At 40.3% G+C, this 26844-nt stretch overlaps 1 protein-coding gene across 2 annotated transcripts in view; it reads right to left on the bottom strand.

Annotated features, from left to right (window-relative positions):
* Positions 1 to 26844, bottom strand: part of prdm6 (PR domain containing 6) — a 69915-nt gene that overhangs the window by 3930 nt on the left and 39141 nt on the right. For both annotated transcript variants that reach the window (XM_069683005.1, XM_069683006.1), the window contains 2 exons: positions 14605 to 14980; positions 2736 to 2912 (listed from right to left, as the gene is read on the bottom strand). In XM_069683005.1, coding sequence (XP_069539106.1) covers positions 2736 to 2912; positions 14605 to 14980 — 553 coding nt within the window. The remainder of the gene's footprint in view (positions 1 to 2735; positions 2913 to 14604; positions 14981 to 26844) is intronic.

Here is a 26844-nt window from a genome sequence, read left to right as displayed (position 1 = left end):
AGTAGAGATTTTCCTCGATGGCCAACATCACAGGAAGTGATTGGTTAGGAGAGGAAGGGTCAGAGGTCAGAGCGGCTGTGACAGCAGAGGTGAGAAAATATTCAAACGTCCACAGAGGGATCATGAATAATGGAGAAGGGCTACGATAGGAGAAAGGTTTCGACAGGGCAGAGCAACGTTTTTATTTGTTTGCCTTTTTCTTTCTTGTGGGGCCCTTGGCTGATTCCTGCCCCTCTAACCTGCTTTGCACTAATAAATACTCTGTAACTTTGGAGCCATCTGGCACAAGATTTTCCTTCTGGATTGATAAAGGTCTGTCTTATCTTCTTCTACGTTATTTGATATTCTGGAAGAATCAAAACAGATTTGTACTCAGTGCAGGAGCTTCAGTAAGACTCAAAAGCTGCCACTGACTCCCATTAACATGAATTCTTTCTTACTTTAAAAAAAAAAAATATTTTCTTTATATAATAAACGTCTTCATTGTAACAAGAGGAGGTGAAGGTGTTAAAACTCAGTTCAGTGTTTCCCACAGAATGACAGCTTACCTGTGGTGGAGCAGGAGGTGGGGGTGTGCAAACAATACTAGTAATAATCTCCCTATTGAAATAAAGTAACATCGTTACACCGTTATAATAAGGCTTCATTCTCCATCACATTTTTACTACTACTACTTTAATCTGTTGACACTCATCGTGAGCTGTACGTTTTACAACGTTCTGACAGCAGCAGGTGAGCCGCACGTGCAGGAGGCTCATCGTTAAAAACGAGCGTGTCAAAACAATTAAAGCCAACCTAAAACAAGGTCCATATTTAGGGAGACGTCACACCTCCGTCTCTTTAAGACACTTTGTCTTTTGCATTAAGTCATACACTTTATATTTTATATTTTCACGGATATTTGTTTTTTTATATCTCTTATTTGTACCTTATATTTTGGAGCAGTCTGGCGTTCTATTGCACCTTTGCACTTTTGTCTATATGTGTCGTTGTGCTTTCTTTAAATAAAGTATACATACACTTATATATATATATATTAATAATTTGTAAAATATCTTTGTATTCATAGGTCTGTATGTAGTAGTTTTAGAGTTAGTTTTCAGTGTCAGTGTTACCTTGTCTAACCGGTCCTTGTTTTGAAGTCTGTTCAGTATGTGTGTCTGTATTTGAGAGCAAAGAAAACCCGGAGTCAAACTCCTTGTATGTGCCCACATACTTGGCCAATAAAGCTGATTCTGATAATTTCCTTTCTATCTCATCTTATCTTTATTAATGCTTTCACAGTCTCTCTCTCTCTCTCTCTCTCTCTCTCTCTCTCTCTCTCTCTCTCTCTCTCTGTACGTGTGTGTGTGTGTGTGTGTGTGTGTGTGTCTGACGAGCACGCGTGAAGACCTGCTTGCGACAGGGACGGGAGGAGCAGAGCGTGAGGGGAGGACGTCTGACGATCTTTGACAGATAAAATTAGAAACGTATCAAATTGCTCTCCAGACAAAAACTTAGGCTTATAAGTCATTTACAAACAAAATGTAATAACTTGGCCCGGGTTAAAAAATGCCCTTTGAATATAATCTTAATTTGTAAAGTTCTGTATAAATGACGGTTTTACACTTTCTCAGCATCCTCAGCTTTGATGTTTTCATGCCTTCATGTGTTTTACCCTGTTGGTTGTCCCGGGGTCTGTGTGTCCATGTGTTCTATACGTTTTATCTTTTACCTGTCTCCTCTCTCCTCGAGGAGAAGGAAGTTAGTTTCTGGTAACGGAACACAAATCCAACAGAAACAGACGTACTGATTTTAAATCATGTTCCATCAAATGATTCTGTCTTCATACACAGTTCAGAACCCGACGACGCGCTGTAATGTGAGATTAGAAGTGTAACCTGATTCAAACTGTTTTTTCACTGAAGATTCAGCCTGTCAGCTCCGACACTGATCTAATAACACCAACAATGGACACTGATCCTTATTGATACTTATGATTATTTCAGGGTCAGTAAATGCCATTCAGATTAAAAGTAATCCATGATGCCTCTGACCCTTTGATTGATCATTGGATCATTGAGCTTCAATGGTAAAGTGCAAGTCATACTTGATCTGTCTACCAGCTGAACAGAACATGGTTTGGCCGTGAGAATGAGCTCCTGTTACCCTCAGGTACTAGGGTGAAGATTGGCTAAATAAATAAATAAATAAATAAATAAATAAATAAATGAATTAGCGAGAGAAGCAGAGTAAGGATAAAGGCTGAGGTAATCGTAATTGTCTACTGACAGGACATCCTGTGTCGGCTGAGAAACGATGGAGAGACACTGATCTTTGACCCAGCGCTGCTATATTTAGTGGTTTTACTGGTTTTAATCACCAGGTCTGTTTGCTTGTAAGGGGACCTCTGTGAGTAACTTAGCTCCTGTTAAAAACCCAGTGAACGGAAAACACAGAACAAATCCGTCAGAATCACTGTCAGACGGCTGAAACAAGTGTGGTAGAAGTAGGAGGGGGTTGTTTTTAAGATGTGGCTTACCTTGTAAGTGCTCTAACCAGCCCTAATCTAACATTGGATGCTATCAGGTAAAAGCTCAGATGTCAGGAAGTAGTAATGAGGGAGTCAGTAGGCGGTTTAGAGGATATCAGTAGGTGTTAGCTGGGTGTCATAAAGAAGAGAAACTGGTCTGCAGCCTGAGAGGGGAGCAGAAGGCTGGGTGGTTCATGGGTGGGGGGTACTCACTGTTACTTACTTGAACGGCTTCTCCCCGGTGTGCGTGCGGATGTGGTTGTTGAGCGTCGTGGCCCCAGCGAACGCGCGGCCGCAGTATCCACATTTGAAGGGTCGGTCACTGGAGTGAGTCACCACGTGGTTCCTCAGGTCTGACGGCTGAGAGAAGGACTGGGAGCAGTGGCCACACTGGTACGGTCTGAGAGAGAGAGACAGGTGAGAGGATGAGTGGCTGTACATGTTCTGTCTACGCAGGTGTTTTGATCGAGGTCGTGGAAGCACCTGGAAGCTGCTTTAAGATGTTTAGCTAATTTGTGTTAATGTAAAGTTCAGACTGCAAATGTTGTTGCTGTCTCTCCAACTTCTCCTGGTGCGTTTCTTTTTCATTGAATCGAGGATGTTTTCAGTGTACAGACTGCAAAACCTCATGCAGGTGAGTTTACTGAGACAAACAAGACGTGCAAAAACACACCAACATACAGAATCCACACACACACACACACACACACACACACACACAGCTAATTGCAGAAGTAAAGTGATCAGAAGAAACACAAACACGACTACAAACACACATTAACACAGAAATAGGGATGACTCCACACAAGGCAGGGGGGAGTCGGACACTGCTCCAGTAACCATGGTAGCATGACCCTCATCAACAATGCAGGCCGAGATCATGACTGGACCATCTATCACTGTGTGTGTGTGTGTGTGTGTTAGTGTGTGTGTGTGTGTGTGTGTGTGTGTGTGTGTGTAGTTAGAGAGAGTGAGATAGACACAGTAACAGAACAAAAAAAGGAGATAGAGATAGATATGAAGAGATCGTGTGTGTGTGTGTGTGTGTGTGTGTGTGTGTGTGTGTGTTTGGTCCAGATGGGTGCTCACAGTCGGGGTGATTCAGACAAACTGCTAAACAATAGCTGTGTGTCTGCTAATAGAGTGTCCTGCTTCCATACAGCAGCAGATCTAATCTCACACTGTTTCTATTTACTGAAGACACACACACACACACACACACACACACACACACAGTCCTGCTATCAGGCCATGTGTTTTTAACCTACTCCACACTCACAGTGCGATCACACTCTAATATCTGTTTTACTTCATTTTTCCAATTTAATTATTTGTAATGAAAATTTTACCCAAAGAGGAACATTTTAAGTTTTACTTTCATTAAAATAAAATAAAAAAGAATCACTAGCACAGACAGATTTCGGTGGCGGGGCTGAAAGTATGAGCGCAGTACTGGTGCAGGGCAGCGGGGGCAGTGACAGAGCAGAGAGATCAGAAATAGACGCCACATTAGGAGGAAGTGTTTGTCAGGTGATTGTGGAGAATGACGCATGTCAAGTGTGAAATCATTGCAGCTCGAGTCGCATGCCTGAACTAGCTCGCGGACGTTGCTCCATTTATTTTTCCTTTTCTCTCTTCGTTTTCAGGACTAAAACCAGATACTCTCCCATACTGGAGAAGAACACAGTTTCACTTCGGGATTTTAATTAGGAATCTTTTTTGTGTAACCAAAAGCCGACTCAGGTTAACTGCCGGCAGTTACCATTAAATGACTGAATGTCATTGAGGCCCCAAAATAGCAAAATTGACATTGCATTTCTTTAATTGCAATCCCGTTGTCATGACAGCAGGTGAGTTGCGTGTGGAGGAGGCTTGTTATTAATGTTCATGTTAATGTACATTTTTTTTAGAATAAACTAGTTTTGTCCGTTATCGGTTAAAAGATTAATATTTATCATCCCTATTTTAAGACATTATTGTGTTACATTTATGTGAAGTGTCAGTTTCTGTGAATCTTTTTCAACTTCTTGTTCCAGAAAGTAAAGAAATATTATGTCAATGATGTTTAATTTATTTAAAGGAAATGTGTTGACCTTTAACTTTACATTCTCACATGCAGCTTTAATCACCACATGGTGTTTCTAGTCTTCTCTGTATATTATGTGCGCGTGTATTCCTCTGAGACACACATACACACACAGATGTCGTCTCTGTATCTTACATTACCGTGTTAGTTAAAATGTCTCTGCAGGACTGCGACCGGGAGAAATTCCCGTGTGCAGCCTGTAGTCAGAAAATAAAGTGATTCTTATTCTGAAACCAATAAGACAAAACTCTGACATCAGTAGCTTACAAATAGGTAAACACCCCAGAACTAGAATAAAACAAATAGACCAACATCTTCAGTGCTTCAATAAATCACAAACACCTACTGTACCCTGAGAGAACGCACACACACACACACAGGAAAGTAATAAGAGTAAAATAGTGTAATATAAAATCGAAAAATTCTCACTTGCAGTTTTCCACATAAAAGGCGTCTCGCCGTGGGGGTGGGTTCATTTATCAGCCGGCTGGTCTATAAGTTCACGCCTCAGCGGGCCGCACCACTATTTATTAGGTGGGTTTTCTATGAAGAGCTGCATTGATTGTGAATAGTTTAAGTTGATGAATGTGTGGATATTATTTATTAAGGCAGCAGGCCGGGAGATTAATGCCCGGTTATTGTTTATTACAGTCGAGAGAGGAGGAGGAGGAGGTGAGGCATAAACACCTCCATCACACACACACACACACACACACACACACACACACACACACACACACACACACGCATGCACGCACAAAGATACGTGCATATGCAGCCAAAATATTTGCACACACAAGCACATGCAAATATGTTCTTGTGCACAAATGAGAAAAATAATTTCTGCACATAATTACCACACACGATTTGAGTGTTTGAACTGTATTATAGCTAACATCAGCCTTACACAACCTCTGCTAACAGACAAAACCAGCACTTAAATACACAAGGACAGGAAGACATCCTGAAAACGTCGGGTTTCAGTAAAGAGGATCACAGAGAAAGAGAAGTGTTCTTTTAGTCTGAACACCTGGTTGGACATTTGCCCTCCACATTTTTCCTCAAACAACCAAAATACTGAAAACAAGAAGCTGACAGTTAAACATTACAAAAAGGGCGGCACAATTATTGCCAAAAATGTAAATATTGTGCAATTATGTTATGGTTATTCTGCTTGACCTTCGGGTATTCATCAAACTGAGGTGTATGTTTCATAATGCATGTTACTAACTTTATATCTTCCTGGGAGTTGTTGCGCTCCCTTGTCTCGAAGGTTTCTGGGGATCGTTGTTTCGGACTGCGTGCTGCTGTGGACCTGCTCGACTCCAACTTACTAAGTCATTTATACATTATCATTATCAAAGTTATTATTCCTAATATAACACATATTTATATTACTACTTTACTACTAAAATGTCCTTATCACTGGTTGGATTAGGAAGCCCTTGATATGTTGTCTTTGAGCGGAGCACACATTTTATAATCAATAAAGCAGTCAATTAAACGACAGCGTATTAGGACCAAAAAAGGAGCCAGAAGAGAAGAGTAATATTCTGAGAAAAAACCTGAAGATTCCGAGATTAAAGTGGTAGAAAAAACGGCATTTTTTTAGCGTATAAAGTCATACATTTGCAAGAAACAAAAACTAGAAAAATCGTGTTTATAGGAAACTTTTTGAGCCGCGACCCCCCCTCCCTGTGATTCACCTATTTCTCTCCTCTGCTGCCTACAGGCACACATTACACGGAGCGCGGCGCATATTTAGCCTATTTTCTCTGCACACAAGAAGCAGACTTCATAGAGGACAAAGACTGAGCGACCCTCTGCTGCAGAAACACACGTTTCTATGCTCCCCGTTTGCCCCAGGGGTTACATCACACATGAAAGTTACCCTACGACCTCATGACAGCAACTAAAAGGAAACAAACCTGCATTACAGACAAAAAATATACAAACTACTTTAATTCAATTTGACTTTAATTACTATTCTGAATTTTATTCAAGACTCGACAGCACAGCTCATTCTGCAGGAGACGACACGATGGCTTTACAAACGGAGTGATGAAAAAATGCAAAAACAAGGGCTAGCAGATTCTCACCAATTTAAACCCTCTCTGTTTCTCTTTTTCTTCTAACATTTATTACAAACAACCAGCTTCTCTCAGCCGATTGAACCGTGTAACTAACTTAGCAGCATCTCTCTTGCTGCCCGTTAGATGACCGGGTTACAGTCTGCTGACAGCACAGACAGCCAAATATGTTGAACATCAACACCACGAAAGGCTGAAAAACACAAGATAGACGCTTCGATTTGGTTCACAGGGAAGCCAACAATACTTGGTTTGGACGAGCGATGAGAGTAGAAGCGGCTGCCGTGTTGTTCCCGATCTGTGTGCTTGTGTGTGGGATCTATAAAATTTGTCATTTTCACCACGTCTGTGAAACGCGGTTCAGGACAATAAACCTCGTGTCACCTTTCAACACAACATGTGGTAACAACAACAGAGTCAGTGTCAACGTGACGCTGTGTCCACACCTCCAACACATGAGCTGCTGAAAGAGGCACAATGTGTGTGTGTGAGACCCAAACAGCCTGCCATGCAGCCCCACACCGCTCCAATCATTAAGAATACATAGGAGTTAAGTTTCTTGGCACATATACATGTCTTTGTATTAGAGGTCAGAGGTCAAGGAGGTGGTCAAGAACGGAACAGCAGAGGGAGTTTGAAACCGCGGCCCACAGACTGTAGGATCGTTTCTTAACACGCCAGATTTTGAAACAGAAAACAACGAAACAAATGGACGTCTGTGTAAAACAACTCGATCAGATCACAACAAAACAAGGCAGACAGGCTGTTTCTGCAAGACTTCAAAATAAAAGCTTCAATAAGAGTAAATCAAAAAAACATAAACGTGAAAAGAAAGAGAGAGTTCAATCGTCGGTCACACGTGACCAAGGAAGTCACCATGTACAGGTTATCGTGTCTCTTCATTTTAGGAAAATGGACCTGATATGGGCGGCAGAGTAAAAGCTGCAAAAATCGTTGTTTACATCACATGTTGTCATTAATCAGAATAAAAATAAAAACAAGTATTCTTTCTTTTTGCATCACACAGCAAAGTCTTACAGGCAGAATTAAAATCCAGGGAGTGCTATGTTCCTCGGCATTGCGGTAACAGCAAGTAAAACAAAACATGTAGAAAAAATTTTTTTTGTCTGTGCCGGGCATTGTGGGTAACATTTGAATAATTCAGAGCTGAGGGAGGGGGCTATTCTGAAACTCAGATTATCAAAGATTTAGGTAGTAAATTTAACAAATTTACAAAAAAAATAGCTCTTCTGATATTCTAATGTCTTATATCTGCAAGAAAAAAAGTAAGAAATCTCCTCGATTAAAGTCACAAACATAACAGAACGTTACGTACGACTGTTTTGGTACATTTTAGGCACAGCAGGGAGTCAAACAATTTGTATTCATCCATCACCACATGAAAAGTGATGTGAAAGCACTTTACAGAGAGAGCAGGTCTCTTTGTTTTAATATCTACAGAGACCCAACATGAACCTACCATGAGACCGAAACACTTCCTTTAACAAGCAGAAACCTCGAACAGAACCAGACTCATGGTGAACACACATCTGAAGAGAGAGACAGAGGGATAGAGGGAAAAGGGAAAGTGTAGAAGATATAGTTTTGTATAATAACCTATTAGGACAATTGGGCCATGGGAAGGGAAGAGAAAAATAAAGTGGTCAATTTTCCAGAAAAACTACTTTTTGAGAAAAAAAAATTACATTCTGTGACATTTTAAAGTCCAAATTTTTGGAAGAAATACTCTCTGATATTAAAGTCACAGGTCAACCACAAGAAAGAAGGACAGGAACAACACCGCTCAAATTGTATTTACCTGATAAACCACAGACCCCAGGAACAACCAGAGCTACACATAATACACAGGCGACATGGACAAAGACACAACACAGCCGTGACTCAGGACCGTCGTTTGTAACCTGGATTAGGTCTCAGTTTAGTTCCAACCCGAGTGATGAACAAAAGCAGGACAGGCAGGACTTGAAGGAAAATTTTAAGGTTCAATAGAAAACAAAATAACGCTGGCTCACTCGATTGCTGCAATAAACATCACGAACATGTGCATTCATGTGCTCAGGAGGTAAAATGGGATCACAGGCTCAGAGAGATTTTGTTTCATGAGCTTTAAAGTGGATTTTGGACTCTGTGTGTGTGTGTGTGTTAGTGTGTGTGTGTGTGTGTGTGTGTGTGCGCGCAGAGTGCAGTGATGCAGAGTGAAGTGCGTTGATTGACCCGTATGGAGTCGGTCTAATCCATATGGAGTTATATCTGCGCTGTGAGGACGACTCGTCTGTCCGCCTCGTATGAAGACATTATTCCCCCGAGACCAGCAGCTATAAATCACTGCTCCCGCTTCGTCAATACACAATCAATGGCTCTTTGAACACACATACACACGCTCACACTCATGAACTGCATGTATGTGAGAGGACAAATAAAATCAGAAACTCTTTTTCCTACTTCTCTGTCTTTTCCACGGAGTCTGTCTTCCTCTCTCTCTCTCTCTCTCTTTGTATTGACCAACCTATTAAAGCAGAAAGCTCACATAATGTCCTCTCATCAACCAGTTGTTCTCATCAAATGAGCCTGGAACAAAAACCAAGCCAACAGCCAATATCATGTCATCACAAAGACTGCCTTTGGGAGGAGGGGGGCTGGGGATTATGGGTTGTGTAGTTTAGGAGGAAATCGTAGTCATTAAAGAGGGCCTGTAAACATTTTCATGAATTAAACACTGGACTCTTAATTACCTCTGTCTGTTATTGTTTCTGTGATGCATTAACTGACACTTTGTGTTGAGAACAGTTCGTAATCAACCTCCTCGGTGTTTCCTGCTTTATTTCTTTTCTTCTTTAGTATATTTTAAAATGTAAAGACTCCTGTTTTTACAAATTAAATGTCCTATATAAAACTCAGCTACAGTTAAACAGAACAAAAGAGAGGAAATGATGGATATGCAAATTCATATTACTCAACTGAAACAGGAAAACGCTGTTAAAACTTATTTTTTAAGTGTTTACAGGGATCAGTTTTCATATCCTCGGGGCTAAATGCCTTAAAGGTACAAAGAAGAAGATTGTATTGGATGCAAACTAACCTTTTAAAACAAGTCACATAATAACTACCCAGGAGAGGCAGATGTCTGGTGGCTTTGAAGAACTATCATCTTCCTCTGTAACAAAAAGGTCTATCTGTAGGGATCCTTTCTGTCATGTCGTCACACACTTAGAATAACAATCTGAGCCTGTCAGTGGAAACAACAAGAACTTTTAGAGGGCGCACTTTGATCCATCAAGGATGATGTTGCAGCCATTACAGCCTGTTTCGCTGCTGCGGGTTGAAGAACTCCATCATCATCATCATCATCATCATCATCATCATCGTGAGCATCCCCAAGTGATTTTGTTCCAATCAGTCATACAGACACTAAAGTATTTGAAAATAAAGTCAAGTGTTCCTCTTTAAAGCTGCAAGTGCTTTAAAATAAAATGTCACAAATTCGAAACTAAACTTTTCACTCTGGTGTGTTTAACCAAAGTTAAAGCAACTGCAACAGAACAATGTGAAATTTACTTTAACACAACCACACAAACCTCTGCTTAAACACATTAAAATCCACTCATATGCAGATACACAACAAAGTGTGTTTTCACTGTGGCGGCAAACATGACAGATAAAAATAGACTGAAGGAATTTCTACCAGCCCGTCCATCACAGTGATGGATCATCATTAGTTACTCCTGCGGCTACACACTGAAAAAAAAGAATAAAGTCATTTTTCAACACATCTGTGTGTCCAGCAGGGACAACACACATCTGTGTTAGTGTTATATGCAAATACGTCCTCACTGTTGGGCGATAAATCTCCTGAATGTCGACTGTTTAGTAACAGAGGGACAGTCTTGTTTGAGCCTCACATGCAAACATTTTGAGTTAATTGTGTTGTTGTGAATTTTCTCGGCTCACAGAGCGGTGTATGAGCTGCATCTGATGTTTAAACATGAGAGCGGCTACATGACATCAGCATATAATAAATATTTTACATATTTGATTACAACAAATGTATTTACATTGGGTTGTATGGAAGATTAAAAGGAAGGCTGTGTGGTCCGTACAGATGCACTGCAAGCAACTACTCACACACTGAGGAATGTATGGCTTCAATTAACCACATTTTCAATCAACACTTTTTGGACTTAAAATAAAATTCATCATCAGCAAATAAGAAACAAAAGCTTTCTCAGGTTCTTGCCTCGTCGGTTTTATCTATCTACATGGTTTTCCCAGTGATACAGTTCCACATTCAGCATGCCCCATTACTTATATGATATTACTGTGGTCCTTTAATGACTTACGGAGAATGTTGAATGTTTAACTGTATCATTGGAAATAACTGAAACACCATGTGCTGAGGCTAAATCGCTGACAAGGCATTGGTAGATGGTCAAAACAAATGACAAAGTGAACATTTAATTCCTCTTTAAAGTCAACTCTGTGATGATTCCCACTTTCATTAGCTGTAAACTTTCTGTTCATTGATACACAAGTGTGATTATATCTATAAACACATACATGCTTGATTCATAAACAACATAAGCCACCAGAATGAGACCTGAATGCTGAACACTGGAGATCAAAGTGCTTAGCAAAAATAGACCATTTCCAGCAAAAGCACTAATGACTCCTTTAAACACCACTGTAGTAAACACATCAATCATACACGCATTGGTTATTAATTCCATTCATTGCAGTGGTTTACACTGCGTTGCTTGTGTAGTATGTCAAACCTGTAAATGGAAACGCAGTCAATCTCTGTTCAGATTTGATTCCTGATTCATCACTCACCGCCATCACAAAACTTAAACAGTATCCTGCATCCTGACCAGTTAAAAACTGAACTGAAAGCACTTCCAAGGCCTCATTGATATAAACAAACTGCTCCTCTGATGATGGATATTGTTTAAATGACAAAGAGGGGGAAAAAATGACACAGAAGACGAAAAAGTTCAGAAAAAGAAACAGTCAGCAGAAAAAAAACAAACCTGAAAGAGATGGAGCTGAGAGGAGGTGTGTGGTGTTTTTTTGAAGCTGATATTAAGAGCCATCAGTCTTCAGCTCCAAATGTTCCCATCAAGTAAACATCAATAAATATGTATGAAGGGCGAGGGGGAGGGTGAATGAGAGGGGGAGAGTAGCACTGAGAAATCAAGAAGGGAAAAAGAGAACGGTGGAAAAGCCGGGCTTCTTTAATCTCAGGGCAGATATTCTGCTTTAATGGCTAAAGGCTGTTCTTTTTCCTCAAACATACAGATGATTCACGTGTTGAAGTAAACACCAACATAAAAGGTGTTAGTGTGGTAACAGAGTCAATGCTCATGGTCGAGATCGCTGAAACCTCCTGAAAGGGCCATCAGAACCACCTAAATGACATGTAGAACTTCCTCGGTTATTGCAAGAATATCCAACAGGACCACCAGAACTTCCTAGAGGGCCGCTCTTGATTGTCCACTCGCACTTCTGTAAGGCCTCCTCAGTGACAGCTAGAACCTCTAGTACAAGGACATCCAGTACCCCTTACAGGAATCCTACCGGTCCACATACACCGAAAGGACCTGTAAAAACCACCTTAAGGGCCTACTTCTAAATTCTTAAATAATCTACGTATGCGTGACAAATGAAATTAAAAACCAACATAATCAAACAAAAGATTTAAAGAACTTAAAACAACCTTGAAACCTCCTTAAGGGCCACTAGAACTACCTTAAAGACCTGTTTAACTTTCTCAATTACTGCAAGAATCTCTCAGGACCACGTGGGACTCCTACAGAACCCCAAGATCCTCATGCGTGTCGACAAGAACCGACTGCAAGAAACAGCCAAAGAACATCTAGGACACCCTACATGACTTCTACAGGAACACACAGACCTAAATGACATACCTCTTTAGGCCAAATGAACCAACCATAAATACCCCATAAATGACCCAAAAGCTCATTTTGATTGCCTTAGCAATGCACAGATAGGTGAAACATTTAAATAAAATCAACGCAACAGGTATTAGTTCACCTTCACCTACAATCACCTTAAAGACCTTAAAGGAACCCTGAAACCTCCTTGAGGGCTACTAGAACCACTACAAGACCAGTAGTACTACCACAACAAACAACCTACGTAAAACCTAGAGTTGTAACAGATTTAATTATTCATGGCATGGGCATTCAACCCGTAAAAGAAAGAAGAAGAAGAAGAAGAGATACCATTAATCCTGAGGGGAAATTAAATGTTTTCGCTCTGTACAAAAATGCTACACACACACACAAAGGCCAGTATTACACACACGCACAAACTGGAACCAATGAATTAATGGAGCGATGTCAGAGTGAGGGGGCTGTGGGGGATTCTGTGCCTTGCTCAAGGGCACCTCGACAGTGCCCAGGACAGTAACTGGCACCTCTCCAGCCCCAATTCCATGCTTGGTCCATACCGGGACTTGAGCGCTTCCCAAGCCAAGTCCCTACAGACTGAGCTACCGTCTATCCCCACCAAAAGATCATTGAAACCTTTCAAGGACCAACAGAGCCATCTTTAAAACCTTGAAGGGCCTCCTTAAGGGCTACAAGAATGCACGAAACACAGAATTACCCCACAAATCCTAACCAGGACCACTTATTTAACCCCTCGATCTACCTGAATGACTGCAAAAAAAGAACCATGAGAGCAAACTTGTACTGTATGAATATGCCACAAATATCCTAAAGGACCACCAGAGCCTCACCAGAGACTCCCTGGTGATTGACAGTCCACATGACTGTGAGGTACATTGGGTCCTTGGAGCGCCAGGACTCAGGTCTGTTTGGCTTGTTCAGCTGAATTTTATCTGCTCCTCTGTCCCATAAAACCTTCCTATTGACAGGCAGCTCCACATCGACCCTCCCTCCCCCCTCTATATCCAGCCCACATTTTTCTTCCCTATGAGTATTAGTTTATTGAATAAGTGGCATCTGTTTTCCTGGCCCCGTCACCGTAAGGCGAGGTATTTCTCACTGACGCACAGCACTGATTTATACGCCGCTCTGACTCTCCCCGCAAAAAATAAAGCTAAGCAAAAAATTTCCAATACATACTCCGTTCCCCCCCGACACACACACAAATACAAACACTCACATCTCCTCTTCTTCCCATCCATGCTGTATATAATTAAGTTGGCAGATGTTCTACACACTCAAACACTTTTACACTCGCTTCACTCTTATCCACAAACTCCCACTTTCTGTCAAACACAAACGGTGTGATGATGAGACAACCGAAGTACTACATTATAAACAGATAGCTTTGGTGGCTTCCTCTGAAAAACTGCAACATCAGTTTTAATAATCTTGAATCCTGTGTCATACTGGACATATGTTCCATCCATACAAGTATTCCTGGCTATATTACAAAAAATACTGACACTGATGTTGTATAAATAACATGGCTTATCAATCCCAAAGGAAATTAACGTAAATATATTTATCTTCTCCTTTAAGCGATCAGAAATTACAGGAAATATTCTGGATTGGATTGAGTGTTTTTTTGTAAAGTTAAACTTTGCAAACTCTTTAGATTAACTGGATGGATGTTTCCAAATTCTTTGTAGCTATAAAATGATGTCAACCCTGGCAGTGTTTACATGTGGAGATCGGAGGTTTAAAGGGGTTTGTATTTTACAAGTCTATGAAATCTTTTCCATATTAAATAGATTCTAATGGAAACAGAAATAAACTTTTTGTGACAATTTGTCAACATTTGTGAAACTCTGTAAAACTTTCTTTTAGTGATATTCAACCTCGTGGGTTTATCCAGCATTAACATACAGAGAAAGCACGACCTCCAACTCTGAATTAAGACTTTGTGACTTTGAGACCAAAAATTACCTGTCTGGATTCTGCGGACAGACGTGCATCTGCAGCAGGATCCTCTGGGTGAAGGTTTTGAAGCACTGGCCACACTTCCACAGGTGCCAGTCGCTGAAATCACTGCTCAGCTGACTGGTGGAGGTCGGGCTGGCCAGGACTCGCTGGTTCTTTGACCCCAGCTGGCCAAAACTGGAGTCTGACTGAACCCCAACCCCAACCTTGTCCAACAGAGAGAAACTCCTAGAGCAGGGGGAGTGAGGGAAGACCATTGAGCTCCTGATGGGGGCGATAGAGGGGGTGGTAGAGGAGGAAGAGGAGGGTTTGCCGTTCTTGCTGAAGGATTGGAGAGACTCCTGCCTACTCATGGTTTCCACCACTGTGCCTGGGACGTTTACTGAAAAAATAAAAACAAAACAGAAAATAATTGGTTATGCAGGTATTTAGTAGTTTTAAGAGAAAACTTTAAACTAGCGTACTCCTAAATACTAAGTTGAATTCTCCTAAACATTTCTCTTTGAACTCTTATTTTCCGTGAGCTCTGGTTATAGTGCTTTAAAAATTGTAGATCCATTCACACTTGAAACGGAATACCAACGTCTACAATGTCTCCGCTTTTATTTGTCATTGCACTTATTTGAGATCTATATAACATATACTGTATTTATATAAAATACCCACACCTTAAACTTTGGTTAAGAATAAACTGAAAGTCCTTCAGACTGTGAATGAACGTAGCTGGAAAGAGTTTTCTTTGTAGCTTCTCAACATGAGAAGCTAAGATTTCTCCAATGTAGTCGAAGAAGAACCAGTAATCATTCATATTAAAAAACGGTTGTTAAGGTGGTTCTCAATCTGCTCAGGAACCTCCCAGAGGATGGGATATTAAAACCGGGTCGATTAAGATGGACCTACAACATACTGGAGGGACTATATATCTGACTTGGCTTGAGAGAATGTTTTGCATCACCACGTGTAGCTGTAGGACACAGCTGGTGGAGAAGGCCACCTAGGCTTACTTGGTTGCTTAAATCTTCAGAGCTACTGCACACTACCACAAGTCCAGATGAGGCTAAACCTGCAAACCTGAAGAAGTCATGAAAAGAGGACAGATGGGTGAAGCCCTCTCCAGTCCTTAGCTCAGAGCATCTTTTTAGGGGACTTTCTATAGTCCAAGACAATTCCTCTCTGATCTTGACGAATAAAAGTTATTCTGATTTTGCTGTTTTGATGGAAACAGAACACCAGCCACACTGTCTTAACTGAGGCCAGATCTGCCTGGCTAGCCCATGGCAAACTTCAGCTCCTGATTTCAGTGAATGGAATTATGAGTCCAGCTAGGCTGTTTAGAGTCTGTTCGTTAGTACAGTTACTGTGACACGCAGTTCCACTTTGTGACCACAGAAATGTTTCTCAAACTGTAGTGAAGGCTCAGGGCCCACACTGGGCCTCCAGCCTGTTTCTGGTGGGTTACAACACGATGCTGTTCCTGGAAAGACCCACGATAACTTTTACTGTTACCACTTTTATAACGACTAATCCTACTTCTAATTTTAAAGTAAGAAGAATGACATGAAATGTGGCAGTAGTAGTAGCAGCAGGAGTATCACCGCTACTATGATGTTAATTATTACAACATCAATATAACTGTTAGAAATACGAGGAGGAAATAGAAGTCCAACCAGTGATGCTACAATTATTAAACCAACAACTACAATCAAAGCTACTACATCTAACACTGGTAATCTTGCTTCTATTATTCAATTCAATTTAATTTATTTATTTGTCATATACATTAAAAAGTACAGAGTTCAGTCAGTGCAGATTCACTGTGCAGATACAACAGATTCATCCAGTTTTAAGAACACCAAAGAACAGTCCTTCTGTTATTTATACACAATATGAGTCAGAAAACTTGTCTATCATAGGACTTTTGATAAGTCGATTAATCTTACGACTAATTAATCGATTACCGATCACTGTGTGATGATATTGATTATGGTAGAATTTATAATAATAAGTAATAACGGACTACTTGTCAGATGCCTGGTCAGAAAAACACTGGACCTCAGATTCAAAAGGATCGCTGTGACACAGATTAATTTAATCACTGAATGTCAAACAAACCTTTCCCTGAACTGGAGAATCACTATTACTACTGAAGTACTTCAGACGAGCAGGGTGAGCTAATTAAACAACAGAACTACTTCAAAACATAAGTCAACTATTTTTGAGAAGGTACTTCAGAGGTCTGCTTCTTACCCTCCCCTCTATTAAAAGATCGAGTTTGAGTTTTTCCCAAATGGACCTGAACGCATCCCTCCTCTCCTCTCGTTGTGAAGTGCGTATAGAGTGAGTGGTCAAGCAAGTACGAGAGAGAGAGCAGCAGAGTGACAGGAAATACGAGAGAAGCAGAGAGAAAGTCCAGCTGATATTTAACATTGTACCGTGGGCATGACTCGTAGCGCCCTAGGAGACCGCCAGCAATGAGTGACAACATCGACGCACATGAACGTACCATGAACGTATTTCCATAATCCATGACGTCGATTACGTTGACGAGTCGCCCCAGCCCTAGTCTATTACATTAAGTTATATGACGCAGTATGGCTCTGTTCTGGGAGTGCAGCAGCAGAGTCTGGTCTGATTGGTCGCTGTCACTTTGATTGGTTGATGTCACTTAACGCTTTTATTCTCTAAATATAATTACTCGTTTTGTTTTGTTTGTTGTTTCTGCTTTGAAAACTGCTTTGAAACAATAAATATAAACATAAATCTGACAATATGTCAGTCAGATAAGATGAGCAGATCGAGGATAAGATAATTTTATTTACAAGAAGAAAAGGGGATTATATAAAAGTGTGTAAATAAGATTTTGGGTGAGCCAGCTGATGCCAGCTGTCCTCACTTGACCCACAATGCAGCTGTGTTCTGTTCTGTGGTTTGACCAACTGACAGACCTGGACTCCACAACCCTTCATTACATTTGAAATGACGTTAAGCGGGCTTGTCTTACTTTAACTCACTGTGGATGGTTTCACTTTTCATTCTGTCAAACTGGTTTGTTGGGGAGAGCTTTGCTTGTTGAAGGGCAGGAAGTTCAAACATCTAAGTTACTCTGTTTGACAACAAACATCATTTGTGTCCCATCCTCCACCAACAGTTACTGTTAGTTGAACCATGGCCATGAACTTTCCCAAACATAAAGCCCCACTGAAGTGTACTTTGGCATTCTTTGGGATATTTGATATGTTTTGTGAGTCATTTCCCGACAATGTTAATGAGCCACATTGTTTGCCAAATCAGTTCATTTTGTTCTCATAGTTAAAACAGAATGCTGACATGTCTATAGTAGAGGCTGCAGGTCATAGGTCATCACAGGTACTCTGTCATGACCTGATGTTGCTAACCGAATGTTTATGGTACCGGGCCTCACGGATATCTGTCGAAAACACAACTTTATAATTTTATTAACTTAATATGTTGAATCTGGATTAAATAGTTTTTGGTTTACCCTCTGCGGTCCTCCACCAGTTCTGTCTGAACGATCTGATTTTTGGAGTTTGCTGTTAGCAAGTTAGCGCAGTTAGTGCCCAGACTGGAAGTTTAGAGCACCAGGGGAGTTTTTAAATGTTTATACCCCTAGCACAGTAGCTTAGGACTGCTGGTAGAAGACAGCTGGCAGGCAGAGCTGCAAAAAGAGCCTCGGTGCCAACAGAGTAGACAATGGAACATCAGCAGCCTCCCAGTGAACCTGCTAGACCTGGAGGCCAGTTTGAAGACAAGGAATATACCATGGTGTTTTACAGGAGCTCCAATCAGGACTCTGACATAGCAGGTTTGGGTGGGGATGGGAGAGGCATGAAAAGATGGTGGAGCAAGAGGAAAGTTGGACATCAGTCAGCACCCACCTCCAGAGGACTGAGCAAGGGTGTTCGGAGCCAAACCCGGCAAGAAATCCACCTTAGTGCTGAAAAAATCTGTGACCTCAAGTTAAACAAGATAGACCATGTACTAGAACAGAAATCTGGTTGCAATTGTGTTGGCTTGTATCCGACTTTTAACCCAAACCCTGTTCTCTGTTTCAAAAAGAAGTAAACTAAAAATCAGAGAGAAGCTCTGAAAATGTTCGTACAGTTTTTCTTGAGGGGCAAAGACAAATTAACTTTCTTGTTTAGGTAGAATGACTTGATGGGGTCAGTTGTTATCATCTACCATGTCAGTCCACTACCTATCTAATGTTTAAGAACACACCATGTTTGCACTAATCCAACAAGACCACGCCATCTTTGATTCCTCCTCTAGCATTGCTGTGCTGCACTTCTTCAGTCTGGTCATCATAACCATTTTCCATCCTTCATCAGCTCACCTCTGTCATCAGGCCACCAGGCTCCATTGATCCTCTAATAACCTTATGAGGAGATAATTACACCATCTGTAAGTTGCCCGACGGGGCTATTGACGCCCACGTTACGCGCCGCTCGCCAACACTTAATTCATTTTGCTACAAACATCTCATATACAAAAAATGCAAGTCAATACGGTTTGTGCTGCGCATGAAATGCATCATCAAAATGGGAGAATTATGCAGATGCAGTTTGCAACAGTGCAGAGTCTGTGATTTCTTTCTTCATAAAGGGGTGGGTTTTCTTCCAGAGGGGTATGACATGAATACAAACGGACCACAGATCTTTATGAACGAGCAGAGGAGAAAGTTTCAAAGCAACTTTTCAAGCATCTAAGAGGTGGGTGTTTGATATACTGAGGAAAAGTCAAGTGGAGGTTTAACTTTTTTACTCTTTCTCTGTATTACTCTCCCTGTTTATCGATCAATTACTCTTCACGTTCTTCTCTTTAATGAAAATCGTATGACGACCCCTCCCAGACCATCCTGTCTCTTGTTTATATCTCTTTCTCTTTGGCATTCACTTAAAAGTATGTACTCTAAATTCATCAGCATACACCAAGTCTAACAGCTCCACAGGAAACAAAAAAACGGATCCATAAATGGTTTTATTCGTCGTGTAGGACGGAGCCACACGCCTCCTGAGAACATGAACGATGATGTCCTCAGAATAAGGTTCTTCTATAATCTGAGCAAAACTTAAAGGAACTTAATTCACTATTTAGAGACGGGGACAACAATGACATAGGTATGTTTGCTTACATGACTGAAAATGTTTGAACATGATACTTTGTTTGGTTATTTTATTTATGTCCTGAGAAAATTAAACTGTATACTAAGTATTGTTTTAATCAAGCCTGGCAGTTTTCTACATTTCTGTTATTGTCATATAATTCCATGAAAGGAACAAAGCCAGCAATACTTTCTGATTTCCCCACCATGTCTGCAACTCTCAGCTCCAAGCCCACTGGGTCCTCCTGAGGATGTAAATCTTAAGTTTTCTTTTTAAAGTTAGGCTCTGAAAATTACTAAAACACTATAGATTTTAGCAAACAGGATACAAATAGTGACAGCCAACACCTATCCACACCGGATGTTAGAGATATTTAGAGAGTTGCAGAGTAAAGGGATTGAGACCCATTTAAGGACTTGTTTGTGTCCGTACTTTTATTGTTCATTTGGCTCCAGGTGTGTTAATAAAGATGTGTAAAATTTAGGTAAATCTAATACGGCCCATGATCAATGCCAATCATCTCAGAAACACATAAGTGCTGTTCAAGCAATGCGTGTGACTTGGGATCAGATTTGTATCATTTCTATGAACACATTTGTAGGGGCGAATTTTTGACCCGGCACGTTCAGATCCCAGCTCTCTCTTCTCTTGGACATGCACCGGGTCCGGCCTGTCAGTTTGGACCTTTGCCCTTGAGATTATCACAGAGTATAAATGTGTTGGTATTTGTCTTCATGAATCATTTCATTCATTAAAATTAAAATCCCCAAATGGCAGCAAAAACAGAACCAGCTTGTTGCTTGTTGCTTCGGGCCTCTGTGCATCTCTTTGCCCTCAGATTATGCTGCATTCCAGACAACTCGGAAGTCAAGTCTGACCTCCGACTAGAAAAATTGCTCTGGAATACCATCGGAGTTCCTACTTGTGAACTCGGAGCAGATTCATCTACCCCGACTTCACGAGAATCAGATTTCTGACGTCACACAACAATGGCCGCACCCATGAGAGGCACATCGTTGATGGTAAACTATCAGCTGAAGAGCAAAGTTATATATATTTGCCTGCATTTAACTGAAAAACAACTACTATCACACAGTAACTTTTATAAGAAGTGTCACCAATGTGATAAGGTAGCTGGTTACTTTAAATAATCTCTGAAAGTTATCTTCTCTCGACAAAAGTTATTCTGGAAAACATAAAAAAGACTTGCCAAAGAAACATCGTTCCGTCATGGTCGGCCCTGTTTTGTATTTATGTTTGATGTCATGCACCTGGGACATGGGAAGTCGGAAATTTGTACTGGGAAGTTCTGGTGTTCCCGGTTGTCTGGAACGCAGCATACATTACCAAGATCCCTATGACACTCATCAGTTCATTCTGTAAAACTAAATAAGTTGGTCTTATCCGTCACAAAGGCTTCAGAAACGTTTGCAGTGTTTCTTCTATAAGTCCATCGGATTGGACGTTCACCATCTTACATATAAATATATTGGACTAAAGCACTGGTTCAATGCTCCTCTAACATCTATTTTAAGTCCCTCAGGTTCAGGTTATGTGCAAACTCTGAATTGTTTGCAACACATAATAGAGCAGAAGACGAAGAAGAAATATCAGGCTGTAGTTACTCACACAGTACTAAGGTAGGTAGATGCATTCACATATTTTGCTTGTGGGATTTGTTGTTAAAAAAAACAATATAATATTGAGAGCCATATCTTCTGATTTTATATTTAAAATGTAAATTCTACAATCATCACACAACATTAATTGTTAGATTTGCTACAATAAATTTAAATAAATGGTGAATCTGCAGCGATTAATAAACTATATTCCTACGATGAAATGATTCACCAACTTCTTTAAGATGAGATTCATTTGTTTGAGTTTTCTTTCCTGCCCTTTGAGAGGAGACGAGACATTTAAGGTGACTTTTTGTATCATTATACGAGACAAACAACTGAACGATTTATCCTGAAAATATCAGATTAATGAACCTCAATGATAATCTTTAGTTGGAGCTCCACAAACTGAAAAAAGTTTGACTTGAACAGTCTGTGTCTTTGCTATCTTTAAGTGCTTCTCTGTCTTCTTCTCTTTACTGGTGTGACGTATTGTTCCGATTATGTTGCCAAAGCTTTGTTAGTAATCAATAATGATAAGTTACCAGAGATAATTAAGTCGTATAAAATCAATGCAGGCAATTATAATAACTGTTATAATAATATATCAAATAAAAAACAGTTTACTGCAGAGGTGCACAAACTGTCTTCTGGCTGACTTCTCACATCTACTCCCTCCTTTCCTCCTGTCCTACTCTGAACTCTTCATCACTTTCTTATATTTCCTACCATACTCCTCTCCTCTATCTGTTCTTTTTCTATCACTTTTTCCTGTTCTCTCCTCTTTTTCTCTTCTTCTCCTCCCTCATTTCTCCGATACTCCCTTTCATATCTCTTCATCTTTGCCGTTATTCCTCCTCCTTTCCTCTCTCCTTTCCTCACTTCACTCTCACTGTGTTCCCAAACAGGAAAGAGGAGTTACAGAGAAGGAGTAGATAAAGGAGAAAAAGGATGGAGAGAAGATTGAAGACAAAGAGGAAAATAAAGAGGAGAAAGACAAAGAGGAGTCCCCTTGAAGTGATTTGTATTTTTCTGTCAGTGCACATGCTGTTGTTGTTAGGCGGCGGCCGGGCTGCGGAGCGTCAAGCCGACAGGCTGTGATTGGATGGAACGTCCATGAGTAAACAACCACGGGGTGTGTGTGTGTGTGTGTGTGTGTGTGGAGGGTCAGTGTGCGTTTTCTTTGTTGTTCCTTGGTGTGTGGTTTGGCTCTAACATGTTCTTTGTCTTTAATGTGTGTGTGTGTGTGTGTGTGTGTGTGTGTGTGTGTGTGTGTGTGTGAGTTCTGCATGTAAGTGTGGGGTAATGTGTGTTTAATGCTATGTGGTGTTTACATGTATTTTAATTCCTTAAAAGAACGAGCTTTTACTGCCACATTTCATGAAGTGAATTGAGACTGACACCCTCTTCATTTGCATAATACACACCAGAGTTAATCTCCTCACTTTCTTATTTGTCTCTAATCTGACTAAATAAAACTCCAAATAACAATTCGTTATAAAAGGGCTTGTTCTAAGTATTACTTATTTTTATTACTTGCACTACGTAAAATTGTTATTGATGATTTATTTCTGTTTTTAAAAGATGATCACAGACTGATCACTGGTCAGAGGGTCTTTTAGACTCAGAGCGGACTATTTATTTCTTCCTCTTGCAATCTTTAAATGTAATTATGTTGATGTGTCTTTGTTCTCTATTAACTAACCAAACGAAGTCCAAGAAGAATCTGAAGTAATGTGAAAAGTATCAATTACACACTAAAAATGTAAATTAATTTCATGAATCTTTGTCTCTGATAATAAAAGGAGCTGACTGATTTAAACTGTTATGCAACACATCAGAACAAGCTTACATTGTCATAAAGAAGTTTTATTTCATTCAGGCGGTTTGAGATTTGCAGCAGTCATTGACCACGGTCAAACCGTAACTTCAGCTTCACCAACATACAGACTGTAATTACAGATATATACTGAACAGTGGCTTTACTGTCCAGTTTCCACTCTGAATATGCTGAGTGTTTGCTTTCAGCTCTCAAAGAGGATCACAAATGTAAATGTCTGTTATATGAGGACACACAGAGTCACAGTCGTGCTGTCTCCGTGCAGAGTTCTGACGTCACGTTGATCCTTTGTGGGCTCAATCAGAAGATAACGATGCCATGGAAAACCTAAACACAGTTAGTATTTAAATGTCTTTAATTCAGAGCAGAGCTGCTGTCTTTCAGTTTACACAAAAGAGGAGTAATCTAATTTTACTTCATTTGGAGGGTGGAACAAAGCTTCGCTCTCTGTTTGCCCTTTGACAGCATGTGTGTGTTGGTACACGGTGTATCTGTGTGTGAATGTGTGCTTCACATCTGCATTTTTGAGGACCACATGGATAGAGACACTTTACGGTGGAGTTTTTGTTAGCTGAAGCAGAAGACTTTAGCACAATGATTAAAGTGACAGCAAAGTTATCCGTGTCATTTCACCATTAGAATCGTGCTTCAATGTATCCACCATATGTTTACTTTAATCTGCTCGTCGTGCTTCTCTTGAGTCATCTCTCCCCACACACCTTCACCTCTGCTGTAACTGCACATAGCAGCCTGGGCCAATGACTGAAAGGGGCCCTAAAACCTTTAGAATAATTCACTTTTATTTTAATATTAAATGATTAACCTCTCGACATAAGAGAATAGTTCTTCACAGTGTATGAAAATAAAAGTTTCATTGTCTTTTCTTGACTTTGGCAAACCAAAAGTAACATTCAGACAGCCGATGTCTCGCTAAAACTCGTTATTGTATGTTAGGCTTTAAGCAGGATCACATAACAACTAATCAAAACAATATAATATTTTCATTTTAATGTAAAACCTCCTAGAAAAGGGTTTAACATTTTAAATAGAGCGTATAGGCCTACTTCTCTCTACCCTCCTGTGCATAAGCTGATGTAAAATGTTTGACTGCAGATGTGCTGTATATCTCTCTTGTGGTTATTATTATTTCCCAATTTTTAGATGCATAACACAAAGGTATAGTTATTTAAAGCTTTTAATGGGTTCAGCTAGGTAAGGGAGGTGTGGTTAAAGCAGTCGTACAGGGTTAGCCTGGGCAGTGCTGGTGGGGCCCAGTGTGACATCTTTTCACGGGGCCCAAAAGTCCTGGCCGCGTCCCTGCTCCTCGTTAAAGGCGTTACGTGCCGAAACGGTCAAACCGATTAACCAAATTACATCAGCACAACCCAGCAACAAGGTTTTTTATGGAAGGCACCAGCAAAGCAGGTCCTCATAAACACAGTAATGCAAGTGTGTGTGTGTGTGTGTGTGTGTGTGTGTGTGTGCGCGCGCAGAGGCTGCCACAGTGCTGTCACGATGAACGATGTCATGTAAAAGAGTCGTTCCATCTGTAAAACAAACCAGTCTGTGGCCAAACGTCTCTAATTTGCAATCAGCACGATCTCGTTCTTACTGCGACTCTGTGAAAGACGAGCTCCTAATTCAATTCATTTTCATTTAGATTCCACAGATTAAAACTCCTTCTTCATGTTTTGTTTTGTTTTGGTTTTTTTGCTCCATAATTGTGTAAGAAGAAAAATGTCAAAGTTTGTTTTTTCCCCCTGCAGGGAGTTACTCTGTCAAATCCACAGTTTGAATGGAAAAAATCTGAACAGGCTGACTGAGCAGAAAACTGGAGCAGATCTAAACAAAATAAATTAGTGACAGAGGAAGAGAAGGAGGGACAGAGGAGGAGGAGAAAGGGACAAAGGAAGAGAAGAGAAACTGGACTGTGAGGAACAGAGAAGAACGTTTTTTAATGAGGATCGTTTGTTGAGGACATGAAAGTCACATGTCAGTTTATTAAAAACATGTCGAGCAGCTGAAACTACGACACGTTACTTCTGAGGAGACCTCGCTAAACAATCTGACTTACGGGGTCGTGCTTATCTGTTTATGAAGGGATAATTGGAACTGTGTCTTAATCTGTGGTCTTCTGATTTTACACTGGACTAATTTAATTGTCTAGGTGCCTTCAGACTGACAATTTCAGAGCATTTGTTTTGTTTATTTAATTTAATTTAATTTAAGTCCGACAACAAGCTGACAGATATCTGATGGGTAACCGACGCCGTGAAATGTTAGCGATTACCGGTTGAATCAGGCCCTGGTCTTAATTTCATTGTTAGATATAAAACAACACTATCCTGTCCTCCTCATCACTTACAAGGCCCTCTACAACCTAGCCCCCCCACCTCACTGACCTCCTTCACCAATACACTCCCACCTCCTCACCCCTCTCACCCGACCCAAGCACCAGGCCTGGGGGGGGCAGAGCCTTCTCTTTTGCCGCCCCCTCCCTCTGGAACTCTCTCCCCCATCACCTCCCTCACTCCCCTCTTTCCCCTCTCCCCTCTTGGTCTCAAACCCACCTTTTCAAATCTGCTTTGATTATCTGCTTTCATCATCTCATTGTTGTAACTGGTTTTTTATATCCACATTTTAACTGTATTTTCTGCACCTTGTTCATTGTATTCTATATATTGCTTTTACTGTCTTTGCTCTTTTGTTTTAACATGTGTAGTGTCTTTGAGTAACTTTTAAAGCACTGTATAAAATAAATGTAGTATTATTTTTTTAAATATATCAAAGGAAATTTAAGGTTATTGATCAAAGTAAGTTGAATAAAGTTTCCCTCCCAACAACTGGACTTTCAGAGAGTTCTAATTCTAACAAATACAGAATAAAAATCATTTAACAACTTTAAATTCAAAGTAAGACCTCATCAATTTTGAGTTAAAACAGTTTTACAACACTTAACATCTAGAGCTAGGTGATATGGCCTCAAGAAAATCTGAATTTATGACAAATACAATTTATCGCCCAGCTCTATTAAGACCTGATATTTATAAAATCTAATTTAAGACAGACGATTACTTTTGAGGACAGATCTGCAGACATTTTTTTTGCACTAAAACACTCAGTAGAAACTCAACGAAACAACCAAAAACTTTTGTGAAGCTCCACGAAGTTCATTTAATATTCCAATCCAGTCCTTTTAGTCCACGTTTGAACAGTTTGAACAGTTTGAACAGTTTCTTAGACTCTCTGCCAGTAAAGTAATATATAAGTCATTTGTTTTAATTACTTTTTTCAACCCAAACAAGAACCAAATGTGAACAAATTGGACTCTTAAGATTTTTATAAATCAGTAAAAAGTGTTGACATGAGAAGGACAATCCAGGATGAAAGACTGAAGTTCATAACTGTGATTTTGTTTGCAGGTGAATAAACATGAAGACGTCTTTTCTTTTAGACAGCTGATTGTAAAACGCTGGTGCTCCTTCAGGGAGAGAAACAAAGCAAGAGAGGGGCAGTGTGCCGTACCCGGGGGCACAGCGTCCCTACATCTAATCTAATAACAGACTCTCTGTCCTGTTTTGACTGGCTCGGTTTGTGAGATGAATAAATTACAGCACAGCAAGTTTCTTTAAAAAAGCTGTATTCACTGTTTTATTTTTGAGGC

The sequence above is a fragment of the Semicossyphus pulcher genome, unplaced genomic scaffold, assembly GCF_022749685.1.
Source record: "Semicossyphus pulcher isolate SPU_LCO1_2020_fin unplaced genomic scaffold, fSemPul1.0.p SCAF_6, whole genome shotgun sequence".
Taxonomy (NCBI): domain Eukaryota; kingdom Metazoa; phylum Chordata; class Actinopteri; order Labriformes; family Labridae; genus Semicossyphus; species Semicossyphus pulcher.
Note: the sequence above shows the minus strand (reverse complement) of the source record. Positions and strands in the feature narration are given on the sequence as shown.